The sequence below is a fragment of the Bos grunniens genome, chromosome 2 (assembly GCF_055505025.1).
Source record: "Bos grunniens cultivar Pamir isolate PY7600 chromosome 2, Bosgru_T2T1.0, whole genome shotgun sequence".
NCBI classification, from domain to species: Eukaryota; Metazoa; Chordata; class Mammalia; order Artiodactyla; family Bovidae; genus Bos; species Bos grunniens.
In genome coordinates, this window is record NC_141166.1 from 60164733 (window position 1) to 60181394 (window position 16662).

General features: G+C 38.4%; 1 protein-coding gene across 2 annotated transcripts in view; it reads right to left on the reverse strand.

Moving 5' to 3' along the window:
- Nucleotides 1-16662, reverse strand: part of CNTNAP5 (contactin associated protein family member 5) — a 459549-nt gene that overhangs the window by 291480 nt on the left and 151407 nt on the right. For both annotated transcript variants that reach the window (XM_086367026.1, XM_086367025.1), the window contains exon 6: nt 11578-11778. In XM_086367026.1, coding sequence (XP_086223152.1) covers nt 11578-11778 — 201 coding nt within the window. The remainder of the gene's footprint in view (nt 1-11577; nt 11779-16662) is intronic.

The window sequence follows — 16662 nt, forward strand, 5'->3', positions numbered from 1 at the left end:
AAGTGATGGGACCAGATGCCATGATCTTCATTTTCTGAATGTTGAGCTTTAAGTCAACTTTTTCACTCTCCACTTTCACTTTCATCAAGAGGCTCTTTAGTTCCTTTTCACTTTCTGACATAAGTATGGTGTCATCTGCATATCTGAGGTTATTGATATTTATCCCGGCAATCTTGATTCCAGCTTGTGCTTCTTCCAGCCCAGCGTTTCTCATGATGTACTCTGCATATAAGTTAAATAAGCAGACAGTATACAGGCTTGATGTACTCCTTTTCCTATTTGGAACCAGTCTGTTGTTCCATGTCCAGTTCTAATTGTTTCTTCCTGACCTGCATACAGGTTTCTCAAGAGGCAGGTCAGGTAGTCTGGTATTCCCATCTCTTTCAGAATTTTCCACAGTTTATTGTGATCCACACAGTCAAAGGCTTTGGCATAGTCAACAAAGCAGAAATACATGTTTTTCTGGAACTCTCTTGCTTTTTCCATGATCCAGCGGATGTTGGCAATTTGATCTCTGGTTCCTCTGTCTTTTCTAAAACCAGCTTGAACATCTGGAAGTTCATGGTTCATGTATTGCTGAAGCCTGGCTTGGAGAATTGTAAGCATTACTTTACTAGCGTGTGAGATGACTGCAATTATGCGGTAGTTTGAGCATTCTTTGGCATTGCCTTTCTTTGGGATTGGAATGAAAACGAACCTTTTCCAGTCCTGTGGCCACTGCTGAGTTTTTTAAATTTGCTGGCATATTGAGTGCAGCACTTTCACAGCATCATCTTTCAGGATTTGAAATAGCTCAACTGGAATTCCACCACCTCTATTAGCTTTGTTCATAGTGATGCTTTCTAAGGTCCACTTGACTTCACTTTCGTAGTACCATTTATTAAATTTGAGAAAGGTAGACAGGTGAGTGGATTTGAGGGGTTGGTAGAAGAGAGGACATAGATACAACTTCAAAAGTCAACAATGCTCTTGGATAGGTAAATACCACATATATAATAAGTAAAATATAGTTTAGAAAATAAGTTTGTCTACAAGCCAACAGGAGACAAATCCCCTAATTGAACTATTTCACCAGGTATATCATGGGATTCTGAGACACCCTCCTGGTAGCCAAGGGAGCTAATATTCCCCTTGCTCTTTGGAAAAAGGGATAAAACAGTTGCTAAAACAACAGCAGTATCCTTAATATCTATGCAACTTCCAACATAAACTTATTACAATTATAGTCAAGGGAAATGAATCTTACAAAACCTATGTAACTTGCCCAAGATCTTCCAGCTAATAAGTAAAAGACTTATTAGCAGAATTGAAGACCTAGTTTCATGATTCCAAAATGTAAGGTCATTTGGGGTTGCTGCCACTGTACTACATCTTTGGATTAGAAAACAGGATCCTTCTTCCTGTAAATACATTTGAGGCAAACTAAGTGAATATGATCTTTCATGGTGTGAGGAGAAAAATAAAAACTTCTCTGAATATAGGGTCCACATGTTTTGACACGGGTTATCTGTATTGACTGTTTAATGACTAATAAGTCTGAATGGAAATTCACTTGCAGCCACATTCAAATCATGTTTTGAATTTATGTAGTAGTTTTATTTCCCTTAGATACACCCATATTTCTTCTTTCATTAAGTGCATGTCTTCTTTGTAAAATCCACCTACCTTTAATTTTGACTTTATGTCCTTAGTGAAATACAATGACTAAGTTATTAGAAGATTTAGAAAGGTGGCTTTAGCACACAGACTTGCACTGACTAAAATGCACAGACTTGATTAATGTGATGATATTTTTATATTTTTTTAAGACCTGTGGCAAACTTTTATAAACCTATTTTAGCTGTATTACATTACGGGAGACAAAAGTTCCTAAAGGGGACACATGCAGAGTCAGACACATTTCCAGGCTGAATTAGAATTGATCGATCATTGGCTGGCAGGATATCAGAGTGAAAGAACCTGCACTGAACTGTGTTTGACTCCTGCTTCTCCCATGCATATGCTGGGCTTCCTTAAGCCAGTTGACTATACAAAATTTTGAAGACGTAGTAAACATGTATTTTACTTTTAAACATGTGCCTGCTGCTGCTGCTGCTGCTGCTACACTAACCCTATTACAAGACGGAATAACATTTGCCTCCCTTTGCACAATGACTAGCCTGAGTGACTGCCTTCTAATATTTACAAAGTTGCAAAATTAATACTGTTTGACTTGTAATACTAGCAAATAAAATGCAATATAGCTTTCACCTGATTTACTCTGCTTATTGGGATGTTGGTCCCTGAAAACTACCCATTGTATTATGAGAAAGCCACACCACAACAGAGAAAGAATGTATATTCAGTTAAGGTCCCAGCCCAGAGCCAGCACCAATTGATGGAGTGAGCCCCAGTTCTAGCGCCAGGCAATGTGGAACAGAGCAGAGACACTACATGCTGCTGGACCCTGTCCCAGCTTCAGATTCAGGGGCAAAATGAATGGAGAAAACATCTTCAAATGATGCCACCAACAAGAAATTAATTTCAAGACTATACAAATGACTCATAAAAGTCAATATTAAATAAACAAGCCAATTGAAAAAAAATAGACCGAAGATCTAAATAGACATGTCTCCAAAGAAGACATACAGATGGCCAACAGGCATGTGAAAAAATGCTCAACATCAGTAATTATTTAAAATTGCAAATCAGAACTACCATGAGGTGTCACCTCACACCAATCAGGATGGCCATCATCAAAAAGTCAACAAATAATAAATGCTAGAGAGAGTGTGGGGAAAAAAGGAACCAGTCACTGTAGGGAACGGTTTGTAGATTCCTTAAAAACTAAAAATAGAGTTATCATATGATTCTGCAGGGGCTTCCCTGATAGCTCAGCTGGTAAAGAATTTGCCTGCAATGCAGGAGACCCCGGTTCGATTCCTAGGTTGGGAAGATCCCCTGGAGAAGGTATAGGCTGTCTACTCCAGTATTCATGGACTTCTCTGTTGGCTCAAATGATAAAGAATCCACCTGTGGGATTCTGGGTTTAATCCCTGGGTTGGGAATATCCCCTGGAGGAGGGCATTACAATCAACTCAGTATTTCTGCCTGGAGAATCCCCATGCACAGAGGAGATCGGTGGGCTACAGTCCATGGGGTCACAAAGAGTTGAACACAACTTAACAACTAAGCAAAAATGATCCTATAATCCCACTCCCCGGGCATATGTCTGGAAATAACTATCATTCGAAAAAACACATGCACCTCAATGCTCATGGCATCATTATTTTATAATAGACAAGATATGGAAGCAATCTAAGTGTTATTTAACAGATAAATGGATAAAGAATATCTGGTATATATACAATGAAATACCAGTCAGCGATAAAAAAGAATGACATAATGCCATTTGTAGCAACATGGATAAACCTAGAGATTACCACACTAAGTGAGGTAAATCAGACAAAGAAAGACAAATATCATATGATATTGCTTATATGTGGAATCTGAAAAAAAAGCTACAAATGAATTTATTTACAAAACAGAAATAGACCCACAGACATAGAGAACAAATGTATGGTTACCAAATAGAAGCAGGGGAGGGATAAATTAGGAGTTTGGGATGAACAGATACATACTGCTATATATAAAATAGATAAACAACAAGGACTTACTGGCTAGCACATAGAATTACATTCAATATTTTATAATAACCTATATGGGACAAGATTCCAAAAAGAATGAATATCTGTATAACAGAATCATTTTGCTATACACCTAAAACTATCAGGATATTGTAATCAACAATATTTCAATTTTTAAAAATTACTATTGTTTAAACCACTAAGTTTTATGGTGGTTTGTTACATAACAGTTGATAACCAGAACACAAGATAAAACATTTATTTGGATACTTGTATTTTTATATGATTATCTTCCCTTCCTCTTTGAAATGTTTTTATGTTTTCTGGGTGTTATTTTGGAATTTAGATGGAAGTGAAAGCTAGAGAGACATGTATTTGAAATGGTATCCAACACTTAGTGGCTAGAAGACTGTGCATGACCCTCATAGTTTCTTAGAGCTTCCCCTTCTATCAATAAAACTGAAAATAATACCAACTTCATAAGACCATTGAGAGCATTAAATGAAATAACGTTCAAAATACCTGGTGCACAGAAGGAGCTCAGTAGCCAAGAGTCAATATCATCACCACCAGTGGTGATATCAAAGAGTATGCAATACAGGGACCATGAGTTTCTTTATAGATTAGATTCTTGCTGTACATAAAGTAGAAATAGTTTTTTATTAAAGAAATTTCAAACACTGCCCTGGTATTTTGTCTTGCAGATGTTACGGTATAGTTTTGTGGTTTTGATTATATTGCTCCTATGACAAAAGTTGTTTTTAATGGTATGGTTGACAGCCTGGTGTAATGAAAAGACCATGTGCTATGGGATCAGTTCTACCCCTGTATTTTGTGCACAAATGTGCACAAGTGTCTTTGGTTTGTTTCTGTTATCCCTATTATAATCATGAGGGCAGAAATACTGGCTTTTTCACTGTTTAATTCCCACTGGCCAGAAAAGTATGTGGCGTATAATGGATAATCAATCAATAAAGATTACTTAAAAGAAAATACATTGTCATCATCTGTTAATGATCTTGTTTGGTACAGATATTGGGGACAAAGAGTTTTCAGTTTAGCAAACACCAGCGCACCTTCTAGTGCTATTTCTTTTATCTCAGTAATTTGATTTTTTGGCCTCATCATTCCTTACTTAGTTCTAAACCTAAATGTTAGCTTTGTACACACTGAAAGTTGAATATTGCAGATGGTCATGAGGGTTTCTATACACAAGTGCATTTACAGATCTATTTTGACATACAAAGATTATATAATGAGCATATATAGGGCTTCCTAGGTGACTAGGTGGTAAAGAATCCACCTGTCAAGTAGGAGACACAGGTTCAGTTCCTCGGTAGGGAAAATCTCTAGAGAAGGAAATGGCAACCCACTCCAGTATTCTTCCTGGGAAATCCCATGGACAGAGGAGCCTGGTGGGTTACATTCCATGGGGTCACAAAGAGTTGGACATGATTTAATGACTAAACAGCAGCAGCAAATAGAGTATAAATAATGCATATTTTTAATACATATTATAGTGTGTATATCCTGGAGGAGGGCATGGCAACCCACTCCAGTATTCTTGCCTGGAGAATCCCTATGGACAGAGGAGCTTGGCAGGCTATAGTCCATGGGGTCACAAAGAGTCAATTGAGCAACTAAGCACAGCATATAGTGTGTATGTATGTATATAGTAATATATATATATGGTCTAAATTATATATTATGTGTTATATATATGGCTAGCTAGCTGTATGTTCACTAAAATATCATTAATTAAGGGGAATTTGAGAATTTAAAGTAGTGTAGGGAAAGTAGGATTTTATTACCTTCAAAGTCATGGGAACATTACTAGCCATAACAATTGACTTCAGGTGGAAACCCCTCATGACATGCCTGCATGAATAAATGAATAAGAACCTATTTCTGGGAGAGAAGTAGGGGTTCTGAGGTGCTATCAGGCACCCCATCATTAGTTCTTCTGAGGAACTTAAACAATCCTCACCACAGACTTGTTTGTAAGACTGATTTGCTTGAGGTCAAGCTGTCCTATAGATATTAGATTTCAAAGTAATGGAGTCTGAATGTCCAATGATTTTATGTTTATCATGACTGACTTCTTATCTCTGCCTTAGTAAGCTCACAGCTTTATTGGGAAAGGTATTCCCAAACAGGATTTCAGTACACAGAGTGCTAAGTGCAAAAACACACATACCACCTAGATACTTAGACTGTGATGAGTGAATTCAAGGTGAGGATTCTAGACACCATGGAGATGATTAAAAGAAAAGGTTGGGGACAGATAGGACTCTCAGTCCCCATTGCCTGCAGGGGCCTGGCCACCCCAGGAGGTCTCCTTCCTATGCCCCTCTCAATCTTGTCCTCCTTCTAGGCTGACGGACTGTGGGTTATGGAACAAATTGGGTATGTGATTAAAGTGCTTTCTCAATAACTTTTTCTTCTATTCCCTGTGTGCATCCAGAACTGGATCCTTTTTCATTTCATATGCTTATGACATGATACCTTCAGATCTTGCCTAAGGCAAAATTCCTATGGAAGTGCTGACCTTGAGAAAATGCCTGAGCTCAGCCAGCACAGCCCTTGTCCCTGGGCACAAATGGCCACCTCCTAGCCCTGTGGCAGGGCACTGCTGAAAACTGGCTGACTGAGTAATGCTGTCTTGGAAACGTCTCTGTAGCACGGCGTCTCAGCCCTGCATCAAGCTCAGGGTAAGAAGTAGCAAGCAGATACAACTACAAAGATGTGTGGGAATAACACAGACACTTTTCCCATGGACCCCAGTGGTTTGGAATTCTTGTCCATTGCAGAGTTTCTAGTATAAACTTTCAGTTAAAGAGACAGATGACACATTTCACTGGCTGGCACTTATCAGCAGCTCTGGGGGACAATATCAGAGGAAACTGTCAGAAAATGACAGTGTCATGGTTCAGTCACTAACTAAATGAAAAAGACACAGTGCTGAACCAAGCCTGACCTTATCCTGCTTGTCTTTCTCCTCTTTCTGCTTCCATTGCCGTTAGAAGAACAGAACCAGAGCCAGAGGCAAGAGCAGACAAGAGACAGAGGAGACTTTGGTGACAATGTTTGGGATACACAGAGCCATATGGAGGGGTGTGTGGGCCCTAGAAGCTGCAGCATGTGAGCAAGGACACTGCCAACCTGTGAAGTTGCCCAGGAATTGCCCTCTTCAAGCCACCTTGACAATCCCACAGCCTTAATATACATGACTCTGGCAGCTGACTCGTCTCTCCATCTAATTTTCTTACAAAATAAGGAAAGTCATACAAACTCACATATTCCCTGATGACCTGATATCCTTATAACTTTTGGTTCTTTGAGTTTTGCATGATTATCAGAGATCATATCCTCACTTTCTCCTTTAATTTTGATTGGTATCTAATTTATTTACAATGTTGTATTAGTTTCAGGTATGCAGCAAAGTTATCAGTTATGTATATCAACTCTTTTTCAGATTCTTTCCCATATAAGCCATTGCAGAGTACTACATAGGCCTGTGCTATACAGCAATCCTTATTAGTTATCTAGTCTTTGCTTTGCCCTGAGGCAGAGCAGGGTGCAGGTCTGTCCCTTGCCAACTGTGTGGCACTGATCAAGCATCCTACCCTCTCTGAGGTTCTGTTTCCTAAAATGCCAAGTAGGATAACAACCCTTCCTGAGTAGAACTGTTGTTTGGATTACAGATCATGCTTGAAGACATCTTCAAATATGAGAAACACTTAGTCACTGGCAGCCATTTAGAAAGTTACTTATTTTTCTCATCTTGCTGTCTTTCATTTCCTCCCTCTATTATCTATTGCGTATAGTCTGGAGGAGGATCTATAGCAAGAAGGCATCCTTCACATTCTTCTCTTATTGATCTGAGTCCACTGTAGCCAAAATGTACAATATGGTATTTCTTCTACTAATCCTGGCTGCCTATAGTTATCTCCTTCCAATAAGCTATGGGAATCAGACTACATATTTTTTAATTAACCAAAAATATTTAAAATTGTCTTGATCCTCTTCTGCACTTATCAGATTGCCAAAATTGAAGTAAAGTGTTAATACTTAGTGCTGGGAGATGGGCACCTGAGGTCTCACAGTGATGTTTGGAGTATAAATTGCTCTAACTGTGACCCACTGCAGATGTCAAGATGGCAAAAGTCTTCAAAATATGTACATACTTTGACTTGGTAACCGCACCTCAAGGAACTTATCCTAAAGACATTATATCTGTGTGCAAAAATCTTTTCGCAGCATGTATAATAATGAAAAAGAAGGAAAAATCTAAATGTCAAAACTAGATCTGTTCTGTCTGTCCATTGTGATACATCCATATAATGGAAGACATTAAAAAATTATGCTATAAAATCATATTTACTGATACAGAAAGATATTTGTATTCTGCGTGTGTAACACATACAGTAACTAAAACAGTTTCAGTGGGGGGGCCCTGACTTAAGTAGATAAGGGGAACCCTTCCTCAGCTCTTCTAGAGAGCAGATTAGGGAGGAGATGATGATCTCTAGTCCCTCCTCTGCTCTCCCTGTCTCTCACCAGGGGAAGGGATTTCCATAATGGTTAGAGAAATTAGGTAAATATCCCTGTAGGTGTGTGCCTGTTGTGGACTAAATGTGTGTGTCCCTCCAAAATCCAAATGTTGAAATCCTAACCCCCAATTTGATGGCATCATGAGGTGGGGACTTTAGAAGGTGATTAGGTCATACCCTCTCTCTAGAACGTGCTCAGAGAATTTATAACAGTTGAACTAGACAAAAAGCACATGCTATTCACAATAACCAAGATATGGAAGCAACCTAAATGTCCATTGACAAATGAATGGATAAAAAAGATATGGTTATATATATATATATGATGGAATATTACTTAGCCTTTAAAAAGAATGAAATAATGCCATTGTAGCAACATGAATGGAACGTAGAGAGTGTCATACTGAGTGAAATAAGTCAGAGAAAGACAAATACCATATGATATCACTAATATGTGGAATCTAAAATATGATACAAATGAACTTATTTACAAAATAGAAACAGACTCACAGACATAGAAAACAAACTTATGGTTATTGAAAGAGAGGGAGTAATAAATTTGGAGTTTGGGATTAAAAGATATGTACTACCATATACAAAATAGATAAACAACAAGGACCTATAGTACAAAGGTCTTAGCTATGTACAGTTTAACACAGGGAACTGTACTCAATATTTTAATAACCTGCAAGGGGAAATATATATATATATATATATATACACACACACTTTGATTTAAAAAGAGAAGCATATACAAGACAATGATAAAGTCAAGCTGATATCACAGGATGTATATACTAAAGGAACCCCAAAACATAATTTAAAAAGACACATCTATACCAATGTTCATAGTAGCACTGTTTACGACAGCCAAGGCATGGAAGCAACCTAAATGTCTATTGACAGATGAGTGGATAAAGAAGATATGGTACATATGCATGATGGAATATTACACAGCCATGATAAGGAACAAATTGGGTCATTTGTAGTGATAAGTCTGTCATACAGAGTGAAGTAAATCAGAAAAAGAAAAATAAATATGGATGGTATGGGGGGTGTGGGGGAAAGTCCCAGAGAGAAGGGCGATATACACACACACACACACACACACATCATACCATACGATATCACTAATATGTGGAATCTAAAATATGATACAAATGAACTTATTTACAAAATAGAAACAGACTCACAGACATAGAAAACAAACTTATGGTTATTGAAAGAGAGGGAGTAATAAATTTGGAGTTTGGGATTAAAAGATATGTACTACCATATACAAAATAGATAAACAACAAGGCTGATTCATTTTGTTTTATAGCAAAAACTAACACAACATTGCAAAGCAATTATACTCCAATTAAAAATAAATGAATAAATGAAATTCCATAGTCAGAATGAACATAATTCCATTTTCCCTAAAGTTCCACCAAACCAATTGTTAGGAAACTAGAAGCAACACAATGAGAAGAGGGTAGCATGGTTTTCTAGACACAGCCTCTGCAAAGAGTGCTGAGAGTGACATGCAGGTTTGACAGTCAGGAGACAGGGAATCTGAACACATACAAACATTGACTCTCTGAGGACACTGGTAAAAAGGGACACCCAGCAGGGCCTCTGATCTAATCGACCCTGCGGGCATGGCTGAGTCCATGAAGACTAAAATAACTGATTTTCACAATGATGATCCCAAGTAATCAAGAAAAGGTTACATTTCACGTTCAGAATTCTCTGCTTAAGAAGGCAAGGGAGCATGTAATCCATTTGAGAAACATTTTCATTTCAAATAGTTAAAAATTCTTTAAAAACAGTTTGGGTGCTTAAAGGGATAACTGACAGTTACCTAGAAAATTCACTTATGTAGAACAACTTCTTCCCTAAAGACTCTAGATCAGTGAGGCGGTGGGTAGCTGTATTTAGTTAGGTTTCTAGCACTTCTTCTTTGACATTTCATTGTCTAATTTCCTGAAGCCTTTCAAAATTCCTCACTTTCAAGGAACATAAATTCCTTAAGGCTAAAGATTCTGACACCCTTTCTTGGATATTCCACATCCCTGTTATACTTGGGCTTTTTTTTTCCCCTGTCACAAATGATGAACTGACATTCACAAAAATAACAGACCCCAAAGGCATGCATCAACTTTGACCAAGCCCTCTTGACATTTTGCAAACCCTTTTGAATTATGGTAAGCAATCCTAGAATCGTCTTTTGCAATCCTTTATCAACCATTTGATCTAGAAAATACAGAAGAACAATCAATATATAAATAAAGTTAACATAATTTTTTTAAAAAAACCTTTATTTTTTAAAGTCATTTCTCCTTGTTTAGGAAAACATCTTAGGAATTCCTGCAGAAATCAGCAACTTTTAGAAGATGTCTGCTCTCTTCTACTAATCCTGGATTTCAGCTGCAGTATTTACAGCCTCCAACCAACTCTGCTTGCTTCAGGCTGGCCTTCACAATCCAAACTGACTCTGGCCAGTCTATCCTGTTACTGTTTGTCCTGAGTTCAGTTGTTTTTGCATACCGACAGACTCCCTTGATTTGTCTCAATTCTAGAGTCAAGGGGAGATTCTGTCAACAACCAGGGACCTCTGTTCAGTCCCGAATGGTAGGTTTTCCCTCCATTTCCAGGGCTTGTCCCTATACTTGTGCTCCTAAGTGTACCATTAAATCCCCTGGATTGTCTGGTTGTTGAATATAGTGTGCAGTGTTAAATACATTGCATCCTTAGAGCTATTTTCCTTTCTATCTTCATTTCAAAAATCTGAACATAAAGCTAGCATGTACTTGAACTCTTGGTGAAAATTAAATGGTAATAAAGTAGTATACCCTTTAAAAAAAAAAAAAAAGAGTCATCTCAATTCAGGCCTGCACTTTTCAGATAACATGAGTACTGTAAACACACAGGATGTGCCAGCCTGCCCACTGAGCTCATTGCCTAATACTGCCCCATTATGCATCCTTTCCCCAAATATAACTCACTGCAGTTTGGTGAATGAGCTGAAATCCTTGATGCTTTCTAATCTGCCAGAAAAACCATTTCCTCCTTCACACTTTCTAAATCTAGTTCAAGAGTCATTGCTCTCAAGAAAATTTCCATTCTCACCAGTATTGCAAAATGGGTGTTGTTACTGTCCCTTTTTTGATTTGAGGAGAAACACTTGAGAGGCTACAGAACCCCCTTGAGGTCACGGCCTGGGCACCAGAGAAAGAACTAGCCCAACAAGTGTCTCTCCTGGTGGCATTTTTCTCATGTATAGGGAACCATGTAGGTGCAGTCCCCTGGTTGGCAAACCTTTCTCTCCTTGATATTCCAGGGTTGGGGGCCCATGTGTCACACCGTGGTCCCCCAGTATGGCACATGCAAAGGGGCCCAGGAGGGGTGTTTCTTACCTGGCGTGTTGAGCAGGCGAGACCTCTTGCAGTGGTAGGCTACCTCCTGCTCACAGTGCTCGGAGCCATCGATCACTGCTTCCAGCTGCTCCAGGCTGCCTCCATAGTCCAAGGTCATGGAGTAGGGCTTCTCAGGGTTGGCACCTTGCACATGGGTCAATTCTGTGTTGTTGTGCTGCATCAACGTCCAGATCTTGTCCTCTGCCCAGAAAACACAACCCAAGCAAGGTGAAAAGATGATCATGCTTAAAGGCCTCCAAAAAGCTGGAAAAATGAAACAGGATTGTGTGAGCAGTGTGATGTTTGGTGGCTGCAGGTACATCAGTTAATTGCCACTTGAGTGCTCTACTCATAAGAATTTAACCCGAGAATTTTTTCTCCTAGAGTTCCACCCAGAGGTAGTGTGGGGGTTAATTATCTTAAGAGCTAAATTTGTGAAGCCCTTACTCCACAAGTTCTATGCTTAATGTCCATTATCTCATTGAAAATGGACATGATTTATGAAAAGTCATAAAACAAAAATAGAAACAGACAACAGAACAGGAATAAAAGGAAATGAATTCATCAGTTGTGGGAAGGACAATTTGGAACGGGAAGAACTTAGAAATGAGATATTTTGTGATCAGAAGTAGAATGTAACTAAATATGCTCAAAGATAACTATCATGGTGATCATATACATAGAAGAATATAGGTCACTGACAAATTATCAAATGTACAACCTGTCGGTAATTAAATGAACAAAAATAAAATGTTAAACGTTTCCAATTAATAAATAAATTAAACTGACATCATCTAAATCAGAGGGAGTTGGTCCTGCCGTGTTAAAAATGAGGGAAAAGTGAATAAGGAAAACCAGGCAGGTTTTCTAAGATTATATAGTTAGTTAATGACTAATTGAGAATTGGAACCCAGGATGTCTGACTCCAAAGACACTACTTCCAGATAGTGATACACACTCTTCCTCACAAGAGAAGCACTAGCATAGATCATTTTCTCAGAGAACCATAAGCACCACTTTGAAAATAAGACCTATTCACAGAAAGCATGTGTGACATATACATCATAACAAGGATGAGAATGTGTAATACACACATACATGCAAGGCACTTAACTGAAGCTTGTTATTTATTCTCCATGGTACTTCTACTTACCAAAAATATTTTAAGAGTTTTACATTAAAACAGCATGCGGAGATGAGGGCCTAAAGATCAGGGAAGGAGAACATGCTTTGCCTTCTATCCGTAAGAATGGAAGGTGAAGAGAGAAGAATTTTATTTTTAGAGCTTGGGAGATCTGGACTTGAAAGCTATTCTATGAACAACAAACTTGGGCAAGTCACTTCACTTTTGGAGGGGCTTAATTTTATCATCAGTTTTAAGAAAAGAAGTTATGAAGTCACAAGGCATTTGGGGATGCATCCGACATTCTGGAATAATAGACTGAAATATTTTCAGCAATCAGACATAGAATTGAATTCCGAATTTGCTCACAAATAAAGTGAAAGAGGAAATAGGAGGACTTGAAAAGCTTTTGTCATCTGAGAATCTTGCCCACATAATAACATCATTACTCTTCATAGATGCTCAGAGATGAAAAAGAACCTTGCCCAGACATCATGTGGTTTCCGTCCTCTCTCTCTCACTCATTTAGTTTCACAAATGAGGAAACCAGAGTCTAGGAAGTAAAGGAATGACCCACAATATATCTATTAGATGAGAATGGTAAGCATATACACTGCCACTGTGACAAATATTTCTAGTTACAGTATATAACCAGCACTACTTAGAAGCGTGATGGTGGCAGCTGGCCAGGAAAAAGAAAATAATATTAAAAACAACTGGCAAGCAGTATCCCTGGTTTTACCTTCTCTGTCTCAACTCTGTATATGAGTTAGGATAAGTAACTTCATTGCCCTGAACTTCAGTTTCAATATATTTTTAGAAAAGGGAGGAAGAGAAAGTTTGATCTTCACAGTTCCTAAATGAGGAAATATTTATTGCAGCAGAAAATTAAACCATGCTCAAACATTCTGATTCTTCTTAACACTCTTTTCCGAAACCAACCCCCTGATAGCCCATATCTCCAATGTTTAATTGAATGACATTTTCTATAAAGTCTAAAAAAATCAGGTTATTGGATTTTGGTTTTGAAAGCAAAAATAAGGCTTGATTCATATTGGTAAAAATAATAATGTTACACAAACAATGAACCAGAAATTTCAAAAATGTTGGTACCAGTACAGACAAATGTCGATAAAATAAACAAAGTAGTCATTCAATAATACAACACTGCAGAGGGAGAAATAAAAACTGCCAATTTTGAAATGTCCATGGTACTTATAAGAAATGGAACTCTAATGAGATGCCATGTTACTGTTCCATTCTAAGATATTTTACATACATTATCACCAGAACTCATAACAATCATGGTAGATATCAATATAAATATAGAAACAAACATAGATATTATAGGTATCCATATAGATACAGACATAAGAAGGAAAGAGAAAGTAAACTTGTCCCCAGTCTCAATGTGTCCAATCTGTCTGACTCCAAAATTGTTCCTCACAGCATCACTAAAGTACACAAATTTGGATTTCCTTCTAAATGTACACTGATTTTCATACCTTTGTCCATCCAGTGTTCATACACTACTTAAACAATTTGCTTATTCATTTACTCATTAGCTCATTTTTTTTCCCAAAATCTTACTCTATCTTTGGCAAGAGGGAGAAGAAAGAGTGGTATCAGAGAGACAATCTTTTATCCCAAAGCCACGAATATCGCAAACCCCTCCTTCTGGGCCCAGAGAGTGAAATGTTCAGAGTTGAACTCTTGGCACTTTTTGATATATGCAATAGACAGAAGACACAAAGGAACAACTAAGGGCTCCAAAAGCGCCCCTCAGTTCACTTAACACACGTCACAAGCACGGTCTGACCAACAGGAAGAGAGACGATTACTCGAAACCTAGGGTCTCTTAGGTGGTTTCATTTCAAAGACAGCCTTTGTCATCTCATTATTTTTCTCCTGGGTGATAGAAACATAAAGACTAAAAATAAGAAGAAAACTGGATGTTATCTTTTTCTCACTTTCTATTTTTTCTCCCACTTCCTGGGTTGCTGTGCAGATTAGGCCCTGAAACTGATGAAACATGAAAAGCCAGGGGTCAGTGCCACTCAGGAGAGTCAGCTTTGATGGCTGATGTTCCTGATACATGGAATAAAGTAGGGACAGGTAGTTTTAGCTAGGGAAGGTGTAGGTGAAAGATCTCAAGTATCATTCATTTTGAATAGGCTTTTAGGGGGACAGAGGGTGATCCATCGGAGAAGGAAATGGCACCCCACTCTAGTACTCTTGCCTGGAAAATCCATGGACGGAGGAGCCTGGTAGGCTGCAGTCTATGGGGTTGCTAAGAGTTGGATACGACTGAGTGACTTCACTTTCACTTTTCACTTTCATGCATTAGAGAAGGAAATGGCAACCCACTCCAGTGTTCTTGCCTGGAGAATCCCAGGGATGGGGGAGCCTGGTGGGCTGCCATCTATGGGGTCGCACAGAGTCGGACACAACTGAAGTGACTTAGCAGCAGCAGCTGCAGGGTGATCCATGCATGGACCTACATATACTATAAATAAAACTGGACTCATGAGCTAAATGTTCAAGATGGTAAATTTAGTCAGTGGGCAATGGACAGAGCGTGAATTTTGGCCTCAGAAAATCTAGATTTGTAAGTCAGCCCTACACTTATTGGCTAACCATACTTGGTCAAATGATTACTTTTCTGAAGTTCAGTTTCTTCATCAATTATGCTTTAAAAAGCAGCAATGATGCCAACTGTAGAGGATGGTTGTAAAGATTAAGAGAGGAGATCAGTGTGAGGAATTCTATTATTAACTAAATAATTAGGTATTTAATAGGGATCTGTGTGTATCACTTAGAAAAAGATATATGACATCTCCAAATCCAGGAGCTCACAGATGTCTGATGCTGATATTAACAGAAGCATTAAAAACAAGGAGAAGATATGACTGGTCTCTTGTGGTTCTCAGGATAGCCTGCTTCAAGAAGGTTGTTTCCCAGTCCAGAAAGGAAGATCCACAAACATCTAGAGGAGAAACACACTAAGCTTGACCTTCTCTCTGCAGATCCATGGGGAAAACATACCAGATTCAAGAGTCCCAGAATGGAAAATGCTTCCCCCTGGTAGTTTGTGAACTTGGATTTTCACACAAGAAAACCAAACAGGTTTCCCTCTAACTCAAGTAAGTACAGTTTCATGCAGAGACCAAGGAGGAAATCAGCTAAAAGCTATGATTGGCAGAGCATCATAAAATCCTCCAGGCTCCAAACACCACCTCAGCTGATGTGCCTCCAGCACCATCCCTCTGCCACATGGCATCCACCCTAACTGCTAGTCTCTAAAGATGCATTTAAGGCTTCAAGGTACCATGAGACAGCCTGGCTTTAGAAACCCACCCATCTGATGAACGTCTATGTTCTACTCTAGTAGGAAGACTTTGCACAAGTTATATACATCTCTAAAGTTTCCTCATTGGTAAACAGTATATTTATATTAATCGTTCCATCCATGATGATAAAATGATCCAGTATCATGTTTTACATGGACACGTAACTGGTTGTCTGGCATGCAAAAGAGTGAAAAATCTTTATATTCAAACTTTTCTATGACATTAAAATGAGCACTAGGACTTCAATCCTTAGAGAGTTAGGGGTAGGAAACTCACCCTGCAAAGGAGGTTAGCTAGCAGACTCCTTGTGATATAGCTGCTGCTGTATATAATAAATGATTGTTATCTTGTTGAATTACCTTTTCACTCTGAAATAGCCTCATGTGTTTCTAGATTTATTTTCATTCCTTGCATTTCAGAAATGTCTACAACAGAATATGTCATTTAGTCCTCATAGACCCAGAAACCTAGAAAATCATTGCCCTTGATACCACAGTTTGCTACCCAGGTCATTTTCTATCGTTTCTTCTACTGTATTCAGTCCCATGATGGGAAACAGAGCCACTCTTTCTAATTTGCTTAAAGGAATACAAGTATTGAGTTACTCAAGAC